This window comes from Sander lucioperca, chromosome 13 (genome assembly GCF_008315115.2).
Source record: "Sander lucioperca isolate FBNREF2018 chromosome 13, SLUC_FBN_1.2, whole genome shotgun sequence".
In the NCBI taxonomy this organism is placed as follows: Eukaryota; Metazoa; Chordata; class Actinopteri; order Perciformes; family Percidae; genus Sander; species Sander lucioperca.
The window spans coordinates 33,385,580-33,410,360 of record NC_050185.1 but is presented as its reverse complement, the minus strand read 5'-3'; the positions used below and the strand labels follow the sequence as shown (position 1 = coordinate 33,410,360).

General features: G+C 40.0%; 1 protein-coding gene across 2 annotated transcripts in view; it reads left to right on the top strand.

Annotated features, from left to right (window-relative positions):
• gtf2ird1 (GTF2I repeat domain containing 1) overlaps window positions 1–24,781 on the top strand; it is a 43,537-nt gene that overhangs the window by 5,932 nt on the left and 12,824 nt on the right. For both annotated transcript variants that reach the window (XM_031307954.2, XM_036009008.1), the window contains exons 2-14: window positions 2,629–2,758; window positions 5,932–6,073; window positions 7,969–8,145; window positions 8,433–8,616; window positions 10,137–10,456; window positions 12,023–12,118; window positions 13,416–13,499; window positions 15,551–15,734; window positions 19,288–19,313; window positions 20,046–20,172; window positions 21,576–21,619; window positions 21,902–21,982; window positions 23,807–23,950. In XM_031307954.2, the coding sequence (XP_031163814.1) occupies window positions 2,633–2,758; window positions 5,932–6,073; window positions 7,969–8,145; window positions 8,433–8,616; window positions 10,137–10,456; window positions 12,023–12,118; window positions 13,416–13,499; window positions 15,551–15,734; window positions 19,288–19,313; window positions 20,046–20,172; window positions 21,576–21,619; window positions 21,902–21,982; window positions 23,807–23,950 (1,735 nt within the window). In that variant the 5' untranslated portion in view covers window positions 2,629–2,632. The remainder of the gene's footprint in view (window positions 1–2,628; window positions 2,759–5,931; window positions 6,074–7,968; window positions 8,146–8,432; window positions 8,617–10,136; window positions 10,457–12,022; window positions 12,119–13,415; window positions 13,500–15,550; window positions 15,735–19,287; window positions 19,314–20,045; window positions 20,173–21,575; window positions 21,620–21,901; window positions 21,983–23,806; window positions 23,951–24,781) is intronic.

Sequence of the window (24,781 nt, the reverse complement as noted above, 5' to 3'; positions counted from 1 at the left end):
ATAAATAAATCTAGAAATAAATAATTCCCAAAAACAGCTACTCTTAACCCTTGTATTGTCTTCGGGTCAAATTTGACCCGTTTTCTAAATGTCTAGCCTATATCAGAAATATGGGTTTCTTTTTAACGACCTCATTTTGATGCGATTACCCAAAAATAACACGGACAGATGATTCCACACAACGCGCTTCACAATACAACAGAAGATCGGATCTCTACTTATATTGAATTTGGGGTGTTTTGTTACATTTTTTAGCATTTGAAAAAGACATTGAAATGTTTTGAAACAGTATCCTGACTGAACATTGACCCTTCTGTGATTGTCCTTCCTTTATTAGTCTAAATAATTCATAATTTCAGCCTTTCTAACTCAAGGATTAGGTATCATTTCCTTAATAAATTAAGTTTATTGACCATGAAATCCAAAAAGTGTAAAACTAGTAATGAGATGGTGTTAGTGGTGTTTATACATGGTAGTGAAAAGAAGTGTAAAACGGCAAAAAAACGGCAAAAACATTGTAAAAAGTGCCTAGAAAATAGGGACAAAAGCGTCGACAAGTGCATGGTCCAATGGAAGACAACACAAAACACAGGTAAAACAGGTTTTATACCGTTTCTGAGCAAATTTAAATTCACTTAGGTAACAGGTAAAAAAAAAAATAGTTTAAAAAAGTGGAAGCTGTTTCTAGTTTGTTGGTTTCTACTAATCATATTTTTAGCAAACAATTCTTAAAAGCTACCTCAGTGCGTTTTACATGCTCATAAAGTTACCAATCTGAATGTGTCTTGATATTATACTGAACAGTTTCTGAAAGACAGAATCCAAAGGAAGTTCCAAAACCTGTAGCTCCCACTAAAAAGCCCTGCTGGCTGGTTTTTGTGGGCTCATAGAATAAGTGAGCTTTTGTCAAAGCGATGTTTTGGATGCAATCACAGTGAATAGTGTTGGTATGTCCACAAAGTTTGCGTCAATCATGAGAGCAACTGCAGGATTTGCATCTAATAATCTTTGGTTTCTTTGGTAATAATCTCATGGTTTCGTTTTCTTTAGCTTCATAGTAGACTCATAGTTATACTCAGTTGCTTTATTTATTAATTGTCATTCCACACTGAATAGTTCAAAACTCACAGAGAACCATAACAGGACCGTGACATTGTGCTTGTGCTTCCTCTTGCAAAGCAATTGACATTGCATTATTCTGAGCCTGTGCTTATCCCCACCTTTCTCGTCCTCGCTACTTTCCTTTTAAATATGTGAGGGAAAGAGGCCATCTATTTTGAGGCAGTAATAATTTAGGGAGTGGGGGGGCTAATGTTTGCTGTGGCCTCAGGGGAGGCAGATTTAGATGGCCAATAGACTTGGCATGTTCAGACTGGTGCAGCTAAACCCCACCACACCCACCCTCCTCTTTCTCTTCCTGTCTCTGTCTATCTCTCTCTGCCTTTATGTCCTCTCTCTATTGAGTCAGTGGTTTGGGCTTGCCAGAGGCTAGTATAATGGTTCCCAGTGTCTGGAGAGATTAAAGGCCAGAGCTGCATTGTTCAAATGCCCCGAGATTAGTTTCCAAGGAGACTGGTTTTAGTTGCCATGAGAACATAGTGTCTGGCGTTTGCTGAGCAGAGTTTTTTTTTTTAAACAATTCCTATCTGTTTGCCTCTTTACTTTGATTTCCAAATGTCTATTTTGTCATTTGGAGTTTAGGGGAAGTTTCTGTTCAAATGTGTTACACTATGGTATTCTACTTGCAGTGGTTGTGGAAACTTAAGGACTTATCTTAAATCAGTATCTCTTTTTCCTGCGCCATCTGTCAAGGAGAGAAAATAGAGTATAAAGAGGCTCACATGACATCATGCAAGCGCTCTAATTAGCCCCAAATGACAAACATAAGACCATTAAATCATAACTTGCTGAATTCAGATGGATTAGCCTTTTAGCCATGCTAGCAGTGCGGCTCTAGGGATGTTCGTCGTTCGACCACTTCGGTCCAGACTTGAATATCTCAACAACAGTTTCTTTTTCTGGAGCAGCACCGTTTTTTTTAATTGCCTTGAATATGCATCACCCCCCTCCCCCAGAATGATTTGTAATCAACTTTGATGAACCCTTTTTTTTTTCGTTCTCGTGCCACAATTAGGTCATATTTGTCTAACACTTTGGTTTACGACCAAACACCTGCAAAACTAATGATGAGTCCCATCAACCACAGCTGTGCTTTGAGTTTAGTGCTAATTAGCAAATGTTAGCATTGGAAATATTACCTGCTAAACATCACCATGTTAACATGTTATTGTGAGCATGTTAACATGATGATGTTAGCATTTAGTCCAAAGCACAGCTGTGCCTAAATAAAGCCTCACAGAGCCGTTAGTATATGAAATATGCATCTTTGAGGTAAGAAAAAGCTTGTACCCTTTCTTACTTCATTCATCTCCCAGCCTCCAGTATCAGAACAATGACCTGGACGCACACTTGTATTTGCTTAAAGTCAAACCAAATGATGTCAGCAGAAACTGCTTTGAATGTGTCAGTCACTGCTGCAGTGTGTACATGAATGCATGCTCATGTACGGGTTTTGTCTGTGTCGCACTGTGGCTTCCTGCATAAACTGTGTTCGTCTGGTCCCTGCAGAGGCATGGCTCAGATGAGGAAGCTGGCATGTGACGGCATCAGGACGAACTCCCGGGGGGACTCGCAGGCCCCACTGGTGTCGGCCAGACAGGAGATCCTCACCAGCCTGGTGTCCGCCCTCGACTCAGTGGTATGTCCCAGATCAAGCCTCGTCGTATTCTGTGGCGTCAAGATTTTTGACTGCTCTTGGCAAATGTTTGAAAATCCACCCTCAAACATGTTCCTAAACAGCTACATTGCATTTATGAACCAGTTTCGTGGTGAAATGTTCTTGTTAATGTGAATATACATTAGGGCTGCACGATATGACCTAAAATCAAAATCACGAGGAATTGCACATTTTATCTCGATAACGATAAATGAACAATAATTAATTTTTTTGTGTTTCGACGACGGACACTGCGTTTTTTAAATTTTTTTGTATTAAGTTTCAAAAAACGTCTTTTGCATGATAAAAAATGTAAATAGCCTATACAATCTATTTCTTAAAGGTCCAGTGTGTAACGTGTTTAGTTGTTCATTATCAAAATCGGTGTTGCCCGTTCACAAACTTGTCCTTTTTCATGAATATTTACCACCACCGTTAATTCCAAGTATTCATTTTGGCTTGAAATTTTACATTGGCATTTGCATGAACTGGGGTAGATGCTCCGTATTCATGCGCCATCTTGAAATACGTTAGCCAGTAAGGGACATACAGGACATACTGATAAACTCACAGGTGCTGGCAATGCTGCTAATGGGTATCGTAGCTTCCCGGCCCCCGGCAAGTTTGAAGAAGGAAACATGGAGGACCACACGTATTCAAAATCCAAATTTCAGGAACAGGAGTCTTCTTCTTCGTCCAGTGAAAGAAAAAGGATGTTGAAAAGAGCAAGAGACCGGCTTTTTGATGCGTGAAGGCTACCGTAGCTGTAATACGTACTTTGAACTGCGTGGTGCGAGAGAGTTGATTGCGATATATGATCTCAACGCTAGATGGGACAAATTCCTACACATTGGACCTTTAACCGCTAATTAACTTGTTAGTCCTAACTTTGAACCAGCAAGTAGCGTTTTAAGCTCCTCTTTTTTCTACTTGTGGAGAGCTGCGTGACACATTAAACTATATTGATGAGGGCTGGCGAGTTAAATTGGCCGTCCGAGAGTATACCAGGCAGACACACAGCTGACAACCTGCAGGTGGAGGCGCTGGAGACAGGCTCGGACATACACACCGCGGGCCACTGTGGACTTGTGTCAGTCCCGCAAGCGGTTTCAGGACAGTGGCCGCATGTGTCCGACAATGCACAAAACATCAACACCGGATGAAATTTACTCGCCAAATGGAAAACGTACCCACATTTGGCGACTGGCGAGTGTTGATTTCGGACCCTGCACACGTGGTAGAATGTTTTTAAGAAGAAAGTAGGCCTATCAACAGAAATAAATTATCGAAATTATCGTCATGGGAAAAATACGTCGGTAACAGCTTCAGAATTTCGATGTCGATACATTTTCAATTAATCGTCAAGCCCTAATATACATTCAACACTAGAGTATCTGAGGGTGGAATTAAAGTGGCTATATGTAACTTTCAGTCTGTGTAGATTCTAGCGGCCACTTTGGACAAAAGCGGTAGTGTTTTTACCACACCTGCCATCGTAAAGGTCTTTTCTTTATGGTGCTTTATTACCCACTGTATATTACTGAGTTAGCGTTACCGGGAGGTCATATCGTCGCGATGAACATTTTGCTCAGACAGAAAATCATTCATTTACAATAAGAGAATAAGTTACAGATGCATCGTTGCATTTCAAGTGTTGCATACGGTGACTTAGCCTACTCTGGATGTATCGTGAGCTAAACTGGGTATCCTTGTCACTGTGTCACGAGCCAAAGCGTTAAGAGATTGTTGTAGCAACCAATGTAATAACAACTTATAAAGCGCATTCATTTGATGAAACCCACGGACGCTTTACACAGGTATAGGGGGACAAGGGAAATGAAAATAGTAGGCCAACACAAACTGACTGAAAATAAATAAAAACCAGGCGCTAAATGGAAGGAGGACGTAATTTAATGTAGGCTACTGCCTACAACCACATTGCACATTGTAAAGTTATTTTATGAATGAAATAGACATACATACCTGAGGGCCAATTCGGGGTCGATTTTGAATCATTTACAATCCCGTAATTGTCTCCATCTGTTGAAAGCCCGACCGAGAGTGACTCGGTTTCGCCCGGTGTCTTTCACTTTCCCTTTTAGCTTTTGGTTGTTCTTCGTTTAATTTCCTTCTTTTCTGTGATGGCCCTTCCCCCAGTATCAACCATAACTACAGCAGATAACTTTTTAAATAAAATTTAAATACAATTAGGCCTATATAAAGATATCTCCTGCTACCTTTTACCTGGCTGGATACACTAACACTTTGCGGGAAAAATCTAACCTGGGCAGAGGCATTAATAAAAACTATATAAAAATAGCATTTTTTTCAGTGTTCGGGCCCTATTTTAACGATCTAAGCGCACGGCGTGAAGCACGTGGCGCAGGTGCGTTTGGGGCATGTCCAAATCCACTTTTGCTAGTTTGACGGCGGAAAAAAGGTTCCGTGCACCGGGCACATGGTTCACAAGGGTTGTATTTAGTGTCTTCATTAATTCATAGTTGTGTTTTGGGAGTAACGTGCAATAAACCAATCCTCCCATTCCCTTTAAAAGCCAGGCACATTTACACCTTGGCGCATTGCTATTATGGTGGCAGATTTGCACCGTCATATTTTTATTTGTAATCTTTTGCATGTTTGTGTGCTGCTGTGCGTCCCTGTATGTGTAACAAGCATAGTGTGCGCGCCCTGTGCATAAGCCTAGGTGCATTTTACTAATGTGCTGTTAAAATAACAATGAAATGCTGCGCTATTGACTTTAGACCAGGTTTTTGTTGGTTAATGGCGCGATCACTTGTATGACCAGCACGCCCATGGGCGTAAAGATGGGCACAGGTGCATTTGCTATTTAAATGACGTGGGCGCTGGACGGGAAACTGACAACTGCGTCGGTCTTAAACTAGCAAAGACACTTGGGTGCAAGATTAAGGGTGCCTTAAGTCTCGTTTGCTGTTGCAGGTCATTTATGATCATCAGATGAAAAATTGCACAGTTTCAGAAACATTTAAAAGTTACAAATAGTAACTTTAAGTATCTTGTTTCATCAGAAGAGAATCAGCATGCAGCTCTTCTAGTTCCTAGGTTTTCTCAACGAACTCATGAGTTGCACATGTCTTCCATGGAGTTCATGCTAATAACTTTGTATTGTTTTGCAGTGCATGGCGATGTCTAAGCTCAATGCTGAGGTGGCGTGTGTCACTGTACACGAGGACAGCGTGATTGCTGTCGGCACAGAGAAGGGCAGAGTGTTCCTCAACTCCAGGAGGGAAATCCAAACAGACTTCTACAAGTATTGCCGTAAGTTCTGCTCTCCTGTGCAATTGTGAATGTTGCTTTCCACTGTTCATTCTTGATAGAGCATTGATCATCTTATTATAGCTACAGCTGTGAGGCAGTTACATAAAATGCACTTGTGTGAGGCTTGTCCCTGTAGGATTTTGCAGTTTTTGTGATCGAACAAATGCAGATTCAGCCAAAAGCTTCAGTAACTGCAGCAGCTGGCAGTTTTTCCTCAGTGTCGGATTACTTCGTAGTTGCAGTTTCACACATTTTATCACACTCTATTAGATAGAACGATATATCAACAAACTGTCTTGTCACATCTCATTTAGCAAAAACATTTAATGTGCTACATTTGCAAACTAAAAGACATCAAAATTAACAGACTTCACGCCTTACAACTCTTGTTCTTTTCTGAACAGTAAGCGTATGAGAGGCTTGTTTAGGAGGTTTAAAAAGGTTCAAGTTAAAGTGCCCATATTATGCTAATTTCAGGTTCATAATTGTATTTTGAGGTTGTACCAGAATAGGTATACATGGTTTAATTTTCAAAAAACACTGCACATTGCTGCAGATCCTCTTTTCACCCTGTGTGTTGAGCTCTCTGTTTTAGCTCCAGAGTGAGGCATCTCACTTCTATCCCATCTTTGTTGGGAGGCACACATGAGGAGTAGCTAGGTAAGGATCACATCATCTAGCTGTTTGTTTCTACAACTTCAGTTAGTTAGTACAAGGCCGGATTAGGAGACTTCTTCTAAACGAGGGCGCACTTCCAATTTTGCGTGGAATACCTGCAGAACAGGGACATGTAAGTAGTTCTTTTGTAGATTATGGTGAACTAGTGTGTGTTTTGCCATTGAGAACGAGCTAGCATGCTACGGTTAGCCACCTCGTCTCGGCTAGTGACGTAGAAAACCCTGCAGATTTTGAACAGCTCACCCGGAGACTGAAGGCAGAAGACATTCAGAAACCCGTATCTCACTCAAAACAGCATGGATGTTTTTTTTTTTCCCAAGTTTGTATGTGTGTGGAAGCACCAGAGACACAAAATAACACCCCAAATCCCAGAAAAAGTGATTTTTTTCATAATATGGGCACTTTAATGTTGCAATTCCTACTTGTCACTAATAGAGGTTAAAATCAAGGTAAATGGACTGCACTTCTATGGCGATTTTCTTCCTTCAACGTACAAAGTTCTTTACAATTTTCCTCTCGTTCACCCATTAACACACACTCACACTGATGGTGACGGAGCTGCCTTGGGAAAAATGATTTCAGTATACCTCTTACCTAAATTGTAAGTCTTCATTTCCAATAAACAAACAAGTATGGAAGTTTGTAAGCTGAGCCATATTTCAGAAATAAGCGTTGGGACATTAAGCTCCACCTGTTGACCTTGAGCGCTGAAGTAGAACAGCAAATATTATTCTAAGACTCAACAATGTTCCCCTACTAATAACACCAATTTGATGGCTTGGGACCTCCCATCACAGAGTTTAATTTTATCAGGCATGTTATTCAAACTGAAATTAGCTTTTCCTGCCACTTAGAGGGAACAGTAGCTCCAGTTTGCTTTGTTTAGTAAAGAAATAGAATAGAAATTAACCATTTTTAGGTTTCAGGTAGTTGCATAGCATAGTAGCAGTAATACATTTTAAGCGTTACCTTTTTTTCTCAGTGCCCATACACTTTGGTCATTTCTTAGTTGTTAACATGAATAGAGATACAGATAAATGTACTCTTAAAGTCAAGATACTGACTCTGTTAAGAAAACAAAGTAGTAAGGAAAGCTAAATTGACTTTCTCCAAAATATTGCAGGTCACTTGGACATACAAGCATCTGAAATGTTTTTTGCACTTTTTTTTTATGTTTCCGGAATTTGCAAGATGTGACTTTTGTCATTTGGCTTTAGGGGGGCCATGTCTGCAGAATTTGACCACAGCAAATGCCCATACCAAAGACCAGGAAGGTGATCTCAGTAAACTGAGTAAGGATGTTGAGCATGGGAAACCGAGAGCGCCATCAGATGCTCAATCTAACATCTTTGTTCTGAGGAAGATGGTCGAGGAAGTCTTCACTGTACTTTACAGTAAGGAGTCACCAAGGCAACATGTTTTCCTGAGTATTCCTTTTTATGCCATAAAACTCTTACCCTAATTCATGAACCCTATTCATGACATTTATCATCCTAAACACTATCTATATATGGAAAAAATAATCATTAGCCTAACTGATCAAAGCAAAGATTTATCTTACCCAATTCTAATTATTATTATTAGTTATCCAAGAGCAGAGCAGACGCTTTTTAATTTTCTGCCAGTGGTTATTTTTGAAGATATATTGCACAGTATTCACACTGCCTCGTGCAATACACAGGTGAGGCTGTGGGGAAGAGCAGCCTGGTCCCTGTGCCTTATGAGTGGATCCAGAAGGACCCCGGCTGTGTGGTGGCCCATGGTTTGCCTGAGGGAGCCACCCTGAAGAAGCCCTCTGAGTATGACACCAAGACACTGATGAAGATTCTGGAGCAGAGCCACCGTATCCAGTTCATAGTAAAAAGGTAAATCTGGAAAGTGCAAACGTCTGTTGTCTGATATTCTTGAATGCACTACTGTTTGAACGCTTGTATAAGATTATGAAAACCAGCTTTTTAACATCTGATTACTAAATAATGAAGTTTGGCATTTCAGCTTAGCCTCTAATGCTTTGCAGAAATAGATACCCGTGTATAACGGATAGCACTTAGCTGTCCTGGCTTATTTTTGTAGCTCGTTATTGGTAGCAGACAGGCTGTCGTGTATTAGTCTGTATATGTCTCCAGAACATGTTTGGAGTAAGATTCATGTTGACATGTGGGTGCCAACGCAGAGTGATCCAGCAACAAAGTTGAACCTGGCAAGTGAACAAGCTGTGATGTCTTTATGTACAAAGCCTAAGCCTGGCTAGTGCTACTTGTCTTCAAGTTATGTCAAAAACCATAAGCTTATAAACAGAACATAATAAACAGGTGGCAGCAAGGACAGTTGGAATGTCATGCTGGGATAGTTGGTGTGGATTTTGAGTCTACTGACAGCCAGACTGCTCTGATTATATGTAGTTTGTGGTAGAGCTGGGCAATATATCGATATTATATCAATATCGTGATATGAGACTAGATATCGTCTTAGATTTTGGATATCGTAATATCGTGATATGACATAAGTTTTGTCTTTTCCTGGTTTTAAAGGCTGTATTACAGTAAAGTGATGTCATTTTCTGAACTTACCAGACTGTTCTAGCTGTTCTATTATTTGCCTTTTCCCCACTTAGACATTATATCCACATTACTGATGATTATTTATCTAAAATCTAAGTGTGAAGATATTTTGTTAAAGCCCCAATAGTCAACCCTAGAATATCAATAGCAGAAAACATTTCTCCTTAAAATATGAACCAGTTTCACCAAAATCAGTGACCTAGTGCCGTAAAGTGTTGCACACTTCTCCCTACATAGTGCAAGAACACGCGACCGGTGCACAGAGGGGGAATGACAGAGGCACCATTAATTTGAACAGTTATTGGCTTCCTTTCAGTTTTACCTACTCTGTTTTGGGGCATAACAGTTGTTTAAAAACCCTCTTTTCTGTGTTTGCTTCATTAACAACAATTTGTACCTGCCTTTGCAAGTGAGTGAGGGTTTCCTGTGTCTACAACTTTATAATGAAAGTTGAATATAAACAGTCTGAAAATACATGCAATACTGTGTAAATTTGTGTTTGGTCTGTTTGCCACTTTTTCTTGGAAAAGCACATAACTAGAGGTAGGGAGAACAAAACAGTAGAAGTGAAGGGAAAGGTAAAGAGTTAAAATACCAAATATGCCTTGTCATCTCATTGCATTTATCTTTTAATCACTTACACAGGGGATGTTGGAATAGATAAATTGGTCCTACTCAAAATGAGTTGTTGCTGCAGCAAATCTTGATCTAAGCCAAGAGGCACTTGGCAAGTGATGCAGTTTGCAAACAAAAAGCTCAATGTCATGCTGTGATGTATGGAACCCTCTTAATTGCTTTCTTCTTGATTTTGTGTCTGTGTGCAGGCCATCAGAAGATTTGTCTCGAGAAGCCAAGTCCAGCACTGATGTCAATCACAACTCTTCCACCGCCGCCATGACACCGAGCAGCCACGGCCCAGGGAAGACTGCTGGCCAGGTAGTCACGTCATCAAGTCCCGCCTCTTCCAGCAACTCTGTTCTGTCAAACTTCCTGTACGGCATGCCCATGTCCTCCAAACCTCACCCGGATGGCAAGCTCGATTTCAAACCCATGTCCCTCCTCAACCTGGGCAAGGACAGACTGGCCAACTGGACAGCAGGGACGGACAAGATAAGCACGTCTGTCAAGGACTGTGCAAACAATGGTAAGATGTACATGTGCGGAGGGGGGGGGGGGTTAACAGTGGAATATGATGTTGGGTGAGTGTTCCACAATCATAGCATTAACAGTGAATAATAATAATAATAATACATTTTATTTATATAGCGCTTTACATGGTACTCAGAGACACGTCACAGTAAAACCAGCACATATAGCATATTAAAAACAGATAAGCAATAAAAGCAACACATAAAACAAGCATATTAAAAGAAAACAAAAACAATAAAACCAGTAACTATCAGGTGAGAAATGTAAGCCTATTGTATGTGGAAAGCTAATCTGAAGAGGTGTGTTTTGATTAGTGTTTTGAATGTGTCCAGGTCAGTACAGTCACGGATGTGTATGGGTAGGGAGTTCCAGAAGGAGGGAGCTGCAATGGTGAAAGCTCGGTCACCCCAGGTACGGTGCTTGGTCCTGAGTGGTGGGGAGAGGAGGTTTGCGTCAGAGGTTATGGGGTGTTGTGGCAGTGGAGCAGGTCTGTGAGGTAGGAAGGAGCCTTGTTATGGAGGGCTTTGTGGGTGAGGAAGAGGACTTTAAACTGGATGCGATAAACAGGGAGCCAGTGGAGGTTCTGAAGGACAGGAGTGATGTGATCACGGGAACGGGTGTGGGTGAGGAGACGGGCAGCAGAGTTTTGGATGTATTGGAGTTCATTTAAGGCTTTTGCAGGTGAACCATAGAGGATGCTGTTGCAGTAGTCAATTCTGGAAGTGATGAAGGCGTGAATCAAAGTTTCGGCAGCAGAGAAGGTGAGTGAGGCAATGTGTTTGAGGTGAAAGAAGGCAGTTCTGGTTATTTGGTTGATGTGGTTTTCAAAAGAGAGGTTGCTGTTGAAGATGACTCCCAGGTTACGGATGTGTGGGGATGGAGATAGGGTGGATTTGTTGACAGTGAGACCAAAGTTATGGGTGTTCTTCGTGAGGGATTTCAGGCCGATGAGCATCAAGTCGGATTTATTGTAGTTGAGTTGGAGGAAATTGGTTTTGTAAAGCAGCCAGAGCTCGACCGCAAGCGAAACACTCAGATAATATAGTGGGTGCATTTGAAAAGATTTGTTTTATGAATAGAGGCAACATTCAAGATTGACATAACATTCACAACTATGATCATATTGATAATGACAAGTAAAATCTTTATATGAAAAATGTAATTGAAACTAAGTGCTTCATGCTATGCCCCCAGTGTGCCTAGAAAAGCAGTACATTTGCAGTGTGCTTTTAAAGTCTGATTATTATACCGCTCATTATTTCATTCAAAGCAGCACTTTACTTTTATAGCACATTTTCCTGTTATACTCATATTTTTAAATGACTCACTTAACTCACAGCCACCAGTAGTCAGGTGGACTTCCTTATCTATATATGAAAATGTAGAAAACACTGCAAAGAAGACCCACACAGAATGATTTCATTCTTTATCCTTTTGCTTTTGCATTTTGGCAGTTGTTTAGATCATTTAGCCTAGTATCTATCTGGGTGCTAATTGAACATCTCTGACTGAAATTAAAGTGAATTGAACCGAATAGATCTAACTTGTCTGGCACTTTCAGACGAGACAACAAGACTACCTGGTGAGCAGGGCCAGAGCCCTACTGGAATCCACATCTCCAAGAGGCTACTCTTCTCCATAGTGCATGAAAAATCAGGTAAGGGTGAACATATTACCTAGAAGATAAACTATTGGCAGTAATGGCCTCATTTCGAATGCATTCTTTAGAGACAAGTTAGACAGACTGAGCAAGTTCACCCCGATCAGCCAACAATTGTATATTTAGATGTATAACTAAGTGAGATAAATTGATTGACAGATTATTTTGTCCTTGCTTTGAAAGTCATCACTAAAGAGCAGCATTTCAATCATATTTAAAGATGACAAAGATTTTAACTGCACAATCCCTATGGTTCCCAATATTTCCCTTAGCTTTCCTTTTAATAAGCTTCAAAGTTAAATGCCAGTGCTTCACGTGCTTGCAACCATTAACACGTTATATCTTGTAACATGTGTGGACTTGGTAGGAGGATTTTGTGCCCTTTGGACAGCTTTATATTTACAGCCATGAGAGGGGTATCAATCTTCTCATCTATCTCTCAGTAAGAAAGTCAAAATGTGGATCTATTCCTTTCAAACGTGTGCCATGAGATTTGAGATCCAGATAGTCTAAAATGTTTCAGTGCTATATGGTGTTAGGTCTTTAACTATATGTACATGTAGAGTATTATTATAATTTGGTATTAACTTATCACAGACATATTGGTATCAGCGTTTATGTCGGCTGTTAAGTATTAAGAAATTGCTGCACAGAAAGATGTTTGAGGTAGTTTATAATCTGTGACACCAAAATAGTTGGTCCTCCACCAAGTTTATTTGTCAACAGTAAAGTTCAGCTCATAGTGTCTTGATCACAATTCTTGATAACCAAATTTAAGGAATCTTCATCAAAAAAGAATGTAGGATTTCTTATTTTTTTACTCTCAAATATCGATAGCAGAATCTGCCTCAAGAATTCCACATCAGTTGGGCTATAATATGTTGTCAGAAAAGAATATTCTAAATAATGATAATAGTTGAAATCTCCTATCCCAGAGGAGGTTTTTGTGCATTTAGTTTTCCCTCTTTCCTTATGTTCTCCTGTGCTCTGCTTGGATTTGCAGACTCATACAGTAGCCAAGCATTGTTTACTGAACAAACGCTAAATTATACTAAACCTGAACCATTTGAGGGCTAAACTACTAAGACGTCAAGAGTAATCCTGTAAGAAGTTTGCACTTATTTCCCAAGTTGACATTGAGTAGATGGAGAAGGTGAATTTTAGGTCTTTGAGACATGAAAACAGCTCATTTGAATGTTAAAGCTCCGATAAACTTTAATAAAAGAAGCGGGTTTCTGTTTCATTTTACGTAAAGCATTGACAGGAGTTGTTTCTTTTACTTCTTCTCTTGCAGAAAAATGGGATTCTTTCATTCGGGAAACTGAAGACATCAACACGTTGAGAGAGTGTGTTCAGATCTTGTTCAACAGCAGATACGGTAAGGACAGGCTCTCTCTTTGCATTTTGATTTTGTAGGGCCTCAGTATATAGGCAGCAATTTTCAAAGGTATCCCTGCCTCCTCAAGCAATTGTTCATGCACAGTGATGATTCCGTGTGTGTCTATGGATGTTGATGGATTGGGGTCAGTGTTTTGGTTTGATCGTCTTTTCCTCAAAGATACAGAAGACATGTATTTGTACACTGATAATACCTACAAAAATGTGTGAAGCTTGAGCCAGAGGAAAAATACAGCTGATTACTAAATCACTTCTTGAAATATTTGCATTGTATGTCACTTATTTGAAAGTATTCAAAAGATGCTTGCAAGCAATCCGACCGCAGTGTACTTGTTATTCAGTGGTTACTTTGCGTCTACAAGCAGTCTCTACAAATTAAGGGAACATTACAGCTCATGGGATCTGTTTTCAGAATTTTCCAAGCCAACAACAGCGATTATCATTCCCTTTAAAGTTTAATTTGTCATTTAGCTGGAATTATCTCCACTTCTGTAAACCTTCACATGGGGTGTGTATTGCACTGGAGGCTGATTTTTCTTAATGTTTCTAGTAGGGGTGTGCACAAAAATCAATTTGAATTTGAATCGAGATTCAAGCTCTACAGATTCAAAATCGATTCATAGAATTCCAAAAATTGATTCATATTTTGTTTTCTTCGTTTTGACACTATTGTCCTGAAATGACATTACCTCGCCATTCCCATAGATGGCGCTGCGCCGAATTCACACGCCTGGGCACTCTTGTCATAATCAGAAGAAGAACGAGTGCAGCGGAGATAGTTTAGTCGGCACAAACAATGGCAAACCTCACAGAAAGAATTATTCAACCTGCTCCATCCCATGGGTGTATTAAGAGAACGCTCCATCCTCATTGAAGGCGAGAGTTTGGACACATTTCGGCTTTTATAACCTCGAGGGGAAGACGGAACTTGATAGGAATCATGCTATATGCAGGCTTTGCAAAGCGAAAGTTAAGTATTTTGGAAACACCACAAACTTGAGAACTCACATGGTACGCCATCACCCAGAGCTTAACATTAAAGACGTGGACGAACAACAACCTAAAGTACCTAACATGCCAGTCAACCAACGCACTCTTTCAATGCTCTAAACTCCCACCGTTGCGTCAGAGAGAGTGTTCTCAACTGCCGGAGACATCGTAACTGCACAGCGGAGCATGCTCACTCCAAAACACGTAGACCAGCTTCTGTTTCTGCAAAAGAATGTACAGATTCCAGCCAGTGGTGGACTATGAACTGGTTACACACACTCACACACACACACACACACACACACACACACACACACACACACACACACACACACACACACATACACCTAAATGTGTATCCATTATGTGATTCTGACACATCACAAAAGTTCTGTTGAATGGACTGTAGTTGCCACAGTTCTAAAAAGAAAGGGCCTAATTTTAGGAAGTTCAGTGTGCCCAGTCGAGTTCACATTTCAACAGTCAACCTGGTAGCTGAAGTACTCCTTAAACCACATTAAGCAGTATTTTTTGTTTGATCTGAGTACAGCACTTTAAAGCTAAATGTAAAAGATATTTTTATTTAACAGTTTTATACTTGAATTAAATGATATTTGAAAGCTGGCCAAAGCTTTGCACTTTTGCAGTTTTTAGTCGCAAAAGTTTTTATTTTTGTATGAAGACATATAAAGTAATATCAAACTACATTTAATTAGTTGTGTTTCTTTTCTTTTAAATTGTATGTCTACTGCAATCACATGGGAAAAGTAACTACATTTACATACTGTGAATGTTTTTTTTGAATCGTGAATCGTTTTTGAATCGAAAATCGATATCGAATCGTGAGCCTAAAAATCGGAATCGAATCGTGATATTTTCTGAATCGTACACCCCTAGTTTCTAGCTTAGCAAATGAATTAAAAATGAATAAACCACTATTACTTATAGTTAAAGTGCATCTTAAAATATCTAAATTATATTCCTAGTAGCATCACATTGCTTTTCTAGAAATCCTGGTTGCTTATTGTGTTCTACCTCCAGCTGAGGCCCTGGGTCTAGATCACATGGTGCCTGTCCCCTACCGCAAAATAGCCTGCGACCCAGGGGCCGTGGAGATCATTGGCATTCCTGACCAGATCCCCTTCAAGAGACCCTGCACCTATGGAGTTCCCAAGCTCAAACGCATCCTGGACGAGCGCCACGGAATCCGCTTCATTGTCAAACGGTAACCAATGCCTCAAAGGGAAACACCACCTAAATTAAGACTTCCAATAGGTCATTCCCATGACCTAGGACATCATTATTATTTTTTTAACATGAGCTGCTCTCTCTTAAAGCCAAACATCTGTGATATCATTAAGTATAAAGTCTATCAAGATAATCCACAGTCCTGGTTGTGAGCAGTTTCCCTTTAGTTTCCTGACTACAGAACTACACCCGGAAACCGTATCACCGTACAGAAGGGAGCATACTCATGGACGAGAGACTCCTGCTCTTTGGCTGAGCTGCTAACTGTAGCTGACAGAGACTGCTAGCTCACCTGAGGCTACAGCTCAGCTGAAGGGGACACCATTAATGTTTACATCTAAGCACAAGCCTCTCGTTCATGAGTACTTCCTTCTGTGCGGTGATACGGTTGCCGGGTGTAGTTCAGAGAAAGAAATGATATCTGGTAAGAGACATTGCTCTTGAGTTTTTCAAATGTATGTTTTTGCTTTGAGCTTTGATTGATACATGTCACTGCAGGTAGGAAAAAAAAATTGTATTTTTTGATTTTGGGGTGAACTGTCCCTTTACGATCAGATGTACTATTTTCTGAATGTTTATTAGCATGCTGTACCTTTTTGGGCAGACATGAATAGAAATTCAAAGTTTTAGGCTGATTTTCAAGGGAACGCTTTCTTCTGTGTCTAATGAAGTCTTATTTAGTCACTGAGTGCCAATCATAGTTTACCCACTTGGCACTTAATTATCGTCCACAAAAGCACAGTATGGAACTGCCTCTGAAACTTTTATTTTGAAGAGATTTTTAATAAGCAGCCACCAAGGAAGCCAGCCTATACCATCTGTCTGTTAAATGTCTGTGTTCTTCAGCACACTACGTCCTGCTGACTGGTAAACCATTTCCATTCGTGTCCCAAATGACTGTCCCTTTCCAGCATATTGCGCTTACGGTTGCTCTTCCCTCCATTTGTTTAAGCTAATTTAAATGAGCCACCATGCCTTGTTTGCGATAACACATCTTTTTACCAGTCCTGCAGGCAGCTCATTAGTGTTAATAGAATTAGGAAAGATTGAAAATGTGATTGATTCAGAATTACATCACATTCCCATTGTCAGTGAGAAATGTTCCAGATGCAGGCCCTGATGCTTTTTTTTTTTGGCAGGCTCTTTGTTGACAGACGATGTCTATTTTTAAACTAAATGATCGTTAATCAAAATGGTCGTCTGCACTAACTGGAACCAAATCTTTATTCTCATTTAAAGCTGCAGCCTCGTATTAATTATGCCCAGATAATATCACATGTAATAACAACCTAATTATAAATCCATGTTATGAACAGTTCAATTTCAAAATGATAGGCCAATAGATCATCACTCGCTGGCTTTTGTTAATAATGAAAATCTCATAGAGTTTAAAAAAAAAAAAAAAACATACTAGAGGTGTGGCTCGAGGGAAAGTGATGTGGTTGGCAAGTTTGTTTTTTGGCCCAATGCATGAACACACTTTGTCTCGAGTGAAATAGCTTGACAGCAAATGAATGGATTACATTTGGCACAGTGTGGATTTTTATCAAGTGACAGCAACTTCAGAATTGCCACTTTTCTAACACTTTATGTCATCACAAGACATCCTATTAGCCTCAGCTATACTTTGAGGTAAATGCTAGCATACTGTAGAACACTAACATGCTAAAGTTAACATGCTAACAAGGTAACAATGCTAAAGAATAAGAGTGACGGTATTGTATATTTTTCTTTTTGTCAACAACTCCCATGAAAAGGCTAAAATGAGCTATTTGTTACTCCGTCTCTCTGTATTTTCCTACTCCCCTATCGTGACTGTGTCACTCAGCCCCAAGCCCATTCATTCCTACTGAAGATGTAAATCTTCAAAAGCAAGTCAAAAAGATATATATATATATAGTTTCTACTTAAAGAAGGCTCAGTAATTTCCTAAAACAGCTGAACATTGTTTTTAGCTCTAAGAGTAAACAGTAAATTTGTCTGGGACAATTTTAAGCTGCACATTACTCCACATTTTGTGCTCTATTCTTCTGCTACATGTAGCTACGTGCTGATGCCAGAGAAAGCTGTAATCGATAACATGTAACATGGTAACTGTAAGCAGTAGTTTAGTCTACAATGTCTGACATGTCCTAACATGGCCATTGTACAGAACATAAACCCTTTCGATTTTGGTCCGGGACCCTTAGGTGGTCCTCAGAGTCAATACAGGGGGGCCTCCAAATTCATTTTTTAAATTTTTTTTAAAAAACTGAAAAGTCTTAACATGAATCCATCATATTATCAGCAAATATAAATCCCCACTGCTTACTGGCCTGTAGGTAAGGTAAGGTATATCCTAAGGATTCAGTTTGCCTGTGCATGTATGTTTAACATTAAAACATGATTTATAAAATCATGCCAACAATTATTAGGCATTTTAATAGCTTAGTATTCTACGCACTAAAAAGGTATTTATAAAGGCGTTAGGCCGCCCACACATAATTGTAGGCCCAGTTTAATGTTACCCTGAGACCAAACCTATTTACCCCACTAGTAGACTCGCTTTGCCAGAACCTCCTCCACAGCGCACTGCAGGAGGGTCTGGCTACTCCACAAAGCATTCGGGGATGGGAGGAAAACGTGCGCTGGTTTAATGGCATTTCTTCAAACCAATCAGAATCGTCATGGGCGGTGCTAAACTCCGCACAGAGCCGCTGCAAAATAGTCGTGCGAGAGAAAACTCAGATTGAACAGATAGTCTAGCTAGCTGTCTCAATTTACCCTGCAGAGATCTGAGGAGCAGTCAACAATAGTCCACCGAATTTAAAATTCCAACACAAACAAAGCGGAAGGAAACGGAAACTACATGCATCCGGCGAATTTTCTGCAGCACCGGAGCAATCCTGGAAGTGGAACGCGAAGGATATAGACTACCCCACTAGTGACAAAGAACTGACAACAGCAATGTTGTTTCTCAGTGTGTTGTTCTGTGGTGTTATGCTCAACACCAAGACCCAACACCAGCCCCTGCCCCGCCCCGCTCCGCCCCCTCTCCTTTTGCACATGGACTATGGACTGTCTGATAATAAATCAGGTAGTTTATTAATTATAGAAGAAAGTAGTACCCATAAACAGTACTATTCTTCACCAGCTTGCTTCAGTTTCCGAAGTTTAATCTTAATCTCAAACAGTTTTACAAATAGATGTGAATAAACACGACTTAAAGAAATAGTTGTGTCTAAAGATGAATTATGATCACAGCAGGAGAGGGTTGTCTCGGTGGCAGACAGAGCAGTAGCATGTGGCAGGAGGAGGGGGAAGCACTCCAGAAGTATAGTTCACATCCACAGCGTTATTGTTAGTCTGAGGGAGTCACTGATAACAAAGGAATGACTCATTTACTTGATTGTTTAATGAGCAGTTAATATGTTTAAAAAGCAGTTAATGATGATGATGTGCTGCACAGTGTTTGCATCCCTGAGAGCAGCTGAAACACTCTTTGATCTCTGTGACTAACGGCCCATTTTTTCTTTTTTTTTATATTCCAGAATGTTTGATGAAAGGATTTTCACTGGTAAGAGTGTGATTAATACTGTTTTTGTTTCAATGCCATTTTCTCACGCATATGAGCAGTGATTTGGTTATGGATTTATTATTGAACCACTGCTGATCTTTCTCTTAATGACTTATCACGACACTGTCTCTAATTATAATTTATAATGTGTCTTTCTAGAATTGCAAGGTTTCTGTTCTGTGCAAGCTGGGAGGAGAGATGTCATAGTTTACCAACCTTTTCTAGACTAAATGTTATGCCTTTATATATACAGTGTGTATATATATATATATATATATATATATATATATATATATATATATATACTGTATATATAAATATATTATTTTCACTGGCTAAATTCATCATATAAGTACACTTGTGTCTATATTGCAGGATATATCCCTCAGTTTCCAGTTAATTATGTAGCTGATAGAAGTGCATTCTTTTGAGACAAAATCAGAGCTAATTTGGCTCATTGCCCAAGTGTAGCCTGCATTTTCATTCAAATGAAAAATTATCTACATCTTTGCAAATGTAATTATTTGGGGTAGGATTATATGTGTGCTTTGGGTGGAACTTGAGCCAGGCATTTAGCTGAACAAAATTGGTGAGAATCTTTACAATTAATTACAGTAACTGGCTAGCAGAAAATGGTTCTGTCATGTCTTTATTTATATATTTACGCCGCACAGATGTTCTTGGCTAATGGGACGCAGTGTTTGTTTATCTTCTGTGTCTTGTTTGTTGAAGCTGCTGGCAAGATTGCAAGAGAGGAGGGCAAGCATGACCTGGGCTCCATGCCTGAAGACGGCTTCCTTGACAATCTGAGCATCCCGCCCACCACAGCTGAGCTGGTCAGCAATCCTCACAGCAGCAGGTCAGAGCACAGCCCACACACACATTTAGCATTACCTTGCACACTTTGTTTATATAGTGGAAATATGAGATAGTGGCATGGGCCAAATTATAGTGCATTTAATACCGACATTATTCATAGTGTGGACTGAATTAAACAGTTTAAATATACTGTTTTACGGAATTATTAATTATTAATTAATCATTGACAATTCTACCATGACACTAGCTGTAAAAAAGCGACAGCCCTTAATTCATATATATATATTAGGGCTGTCAAAATAACGCGTTAATTTCGATTAATTAATCTGAGAAAAAATAACGCGTTAAAAAAAATAACACAGATTAATCTATTCCATATTGACGTTTGACCCGGAGCCGTTCTAGCCACCATTAGACTGTAAAATGAAGGAGGGAGACGAGAATGTGCTGCCTGGATCATTGATTGGAACATTTACTTGTAAAAATCTTCTTCCTGCCAACCCTGGCTACCGAAATCTGGTGCCACTGATATGTCTGCTCTTCTCTCTGATGCTCTTAAACAGACGGCAACACAAACACCGCTGCATGTGACGCTAGTTAACACTACACTCGACAGCAGCTAACGTTAGCCTACCGCTAGCTAGTAGCTGGATTAAAAACGGTTAAAATGCTGACAGCTAATGCTAAACGGTGTAAAGTTTGACTGTGTTTTACTGTAGAGGATTCAACACCAGTATGTAACAATCTGCAGCTGCTGTTGTCGGAAAAACACAGACGGTGCATTCAATGAAACTGGTAAACTACACCCTCGTGGTGCATTCGAAGTTATTGTTAAATGTCCTTTTCCCATCTGGTGGTTGTTTTTGTCGTTCAACAGCAATTTACTATTGAAATAAGTTATTGTTATACATTATTATTAAATCATTTCATTTTGACCATATGGCCTTAGCAATAAACAAGCCATTCTTTAATGTTGCCAACTGTTGTTTAGTACCTTTCTTTTTTTTTTAAACTTTCTTAAAAAGTATCGGTTCAGGCACCGTTAATTATGTATGCGATTAATTTCGATTAATTAATCACAGAGTATGTAATCAATTAGATTACATTTTTTAATTGATTGACAGCCCTAATATATATATATATATATATATATATATATATATATAGGGATTTTAGAAAATCAGTGCAGGTTACCTCAAATCTAATCTGAGTAGTCGTCATATAGCCTTTGGTGCTTAGTTTACTTGGTTTTTCAGACGAAAACTTAAGCCATATCTGCACAATTTCACAACTCTCAATAATTGTAAGTGTCTTCGTACAGTAAGTAGCCAGCTTTGGACCCATGAGCAATTCTGTGTCCCACCACAACATTGCTTATGTATTTTTAATGAATCAGTTTTGTAATTTGGTAGTCACCTGAGTGTGTTTTATTTAATCTCACAGATCAGCAAGTGCATGCGTGAGTCCCTTGGCTGACTGTGAAGCAGGTATGTGCAAATAATAGCATTTCTGCATTATTAAAACTTCTTCTTAAGATTTTTTTGCCATCTGAAGTAACAAAAGATCCAAGCCCCAAGTATCAAATTAAAAGTTTTAAAGCAATGTTAACGGTCCTTGGAAGTCTCTCAAGAAAATTTCCCATCATGTTTTACAGTCCAGTCAGTTCAAACACATTCTATTACCTACTTAAATCTGTTTAACACAGCCATAAAACACAGTGCCAAACACTGATAGGAACTCATGCAGAATAAACTGTTCAATCCCTGCAGGTCCTTCAGGAGATTGCATTCCTTTGAAAAGGATTAAAACAGAGCCTCCAGATGGGGAAATCATTCAAGTAACAGTGCCAGGTAGGTGTGCACATGCTTTGCAGCTATTAGTTTTGAAAATTGTTCACTTAAAATATAAACACAGTATCTGGCGATGTAGTTTACATAGATTATGACGTACATATCACAGGTGTGTGATACAGTGTCACTAGTCCAAAATGTAAACATATAATGTCCTCTGCAATAGAGATGTTCCGATACCGATACCAGTATCGGTATCGGCTCCGATACTGCCTAAAACGCTGGTATCGGTATCGGGAAGTACTGGAGTTTATGCACCGATCCGATACCACGTAATAAAGCCCTAAAGAAAGTAGTTTATTTATGTTCTTTTTCCGTTATAACTGACTGTCAAACTGCATAATAAAAGAACGTTCTGTGGCATTCATGTTTCACAAAGAGTTTAACCTGAGCCAGACCGACAACAAAGATAGAAATAATATCACATCCATACAGGGATAGTAGTATACAGTTCTTAAAACATAATCAAATGTATGACACACTGGTATCGGATCGGTACTCGGTATCGGCCGATACGCAAGTTCAGGTATCGGAATCGGTATCGGGAAGCAAAAAATGGTATCGGACCATCTCTACTCTGCAAGACTTTAATATGGTATATTAGACTTCTGCTGAGAGCCGCAGTTGCAGCGGATACCCCATCGGTGGCAGCTAGGCGTATAAGAAAGCAGGAAAGAAGGCGACACACTCAAAAGCATACTTGGACAGGCCACACAAATAGTTCTTTTACACTACAGGGACCTAATGTCTCCCTTTTAGAGGCGCGTTCCTGAAACTACATTTCGGCACTGCTCAGGAGGTGGTACAAAAATTCAAGGGCCAGGTAGTCTCAGTATTTAAATGTTAACAAATGAGTCTTTCATATGTAACGTTTTAATTCTCCTGGACTTGGCGATACAACAATCTGAACTCTTCAGGCCTCTGCTCTAACTAGCTTGGTTTGAGGGCGTGCCACACTAGTAGCTAGACGAGTATTATAACGTGTGTTACAAAGTGACGCACGTTTGTCACGGAAGTAAAGGCTGGACTACAATAGAGCTGTCTGGAGCAGTTTGTGAACAGTGTTTTCTGTTGGAGATGGTAAGTCCCTTTGGGGTGGACTTTGGGCTTTTTACTTTGTAAACCTATTACATGCACAAAATATATATAACACAATACAGGAAAGGGCAAAAGCCAAAAAGCATAATATGAGCACTTTAACCATTGATCTACTGCGTCTGCTGCAACCAGAACCAAATCGTTTTAAAAGAACGATCAATCCTTCTTGTTGGCCCAACGATGATGTCCAAGCCCTCATCGGTGTTTGAGGAGAGGCTGACGATCAGTTGAGCTCTCTGTTTGTATTTTAAGTCGATGGCGTATATCTTAAAACATAGTGGAAACACACAACAGAACCCAGAACCAAAAGCCTTACCGGTTCTTACAAAGTTCAGGTTATGGGAAGCTCCAGGTTACGGGTCGTTAAGTTTCCATGCCATTGGAGCTCGGTGCCAGGTTTATGGTTACGGAACATTATGTTTTTGCTTTTACAAGATTAAAAACTTCAAGGATGAGGACTAACTGATTGTTTTGGCAAATGTACGTCAGGTAAACTTCCCCAATATCCTTCCTGAAATTTTACAATGGGATACGTTGGACGTATTTTATGTTTTATCTTTCACACAGTCGATGAAATAGTCCAACACGGGGCTGGTTCTGGGTTTGTGTAAAACCTGTGTTATAATTACAAGCTAAAACCAGCAATACAGGAAATATCAAAATGTCACAGGAAATATCAGCAACCAGTTATTTCCTGTTTATAGTGAAAAAGTTTGTTTTCCCCAGATGCTGGTACAAGTGGGGAGGAGCCCAGCGAGTCTGTGGCCGAGCCGGTCGCTGCCGCAGCGTGTCCAGCCACAGCCTCGCCCTCTGCTCCCTCTGCGTCCTCTGCTCCCTCTGCTCCCCATCACCAAATGGAAAACCACGCAGGTAACCTCAGCCCCGTCAGCCCCCACCTCCATTTCATCTACCTCCTTCTCACCGCAGCCCCTGGAATGACCGCTCCACCCACAGCCCTTACAGCCACCGTGGTGCCACCCAGCACCCACCACTGCCGCCCCATACTCTTGGCTGTTTTTTTAGGGAGCTAAAAAAAAGCTGCCACACGTATGAAAACACTTTTCTCACGTACTTTTTTCTTCCACTCTCCCACTTCCCCACGACCAAACCTCTCCAGCCACTAGTAGTTACAACCCCAACCTTAACAATCCCTACTCCCCGACTCTTGGCCTACTGTAGCTTGTCTCTTCTCCCAGTCTTACAAATACTAGCTCTCATCTGTGAAAGGCACCATGTATCAGCTGCAGCTGTTTGACTCACTCTGACTTTCCCTTTGGGTCTCTGAGTCACCTTTGTCATTATGTCAGTTTTATAAACTGAAACGTTTACCTTTTGGTCATTTTTGCCCTGTAAGTTAAGACGCATTGTGCATATTTCCAGATTTTGAGTTACATTATCCTGTAGTCCTACTTCCCAGTATAATTAGAGATAGTTAATGTATTTCTATTAGAGAGACAAAACTGCTCCTTAAAGATCCTTTCTATTCTCCCAAATCCTACCTCTATCTAACATGGAACTGTTCGTCTTGAAAACAAAAGTCACTAGAGTAAGGTTAACAAGACATTTGAGTAGACTACTCGCTCTTTCTCAACCGCACCGGCCTCATTTATCAAGTGTTATTAAACATGGTTTGCAGACAGTGATTTATTTATTCATTTTTCACTGTAAAGGATTGGTTCACCCAAATTACAAACACATTGT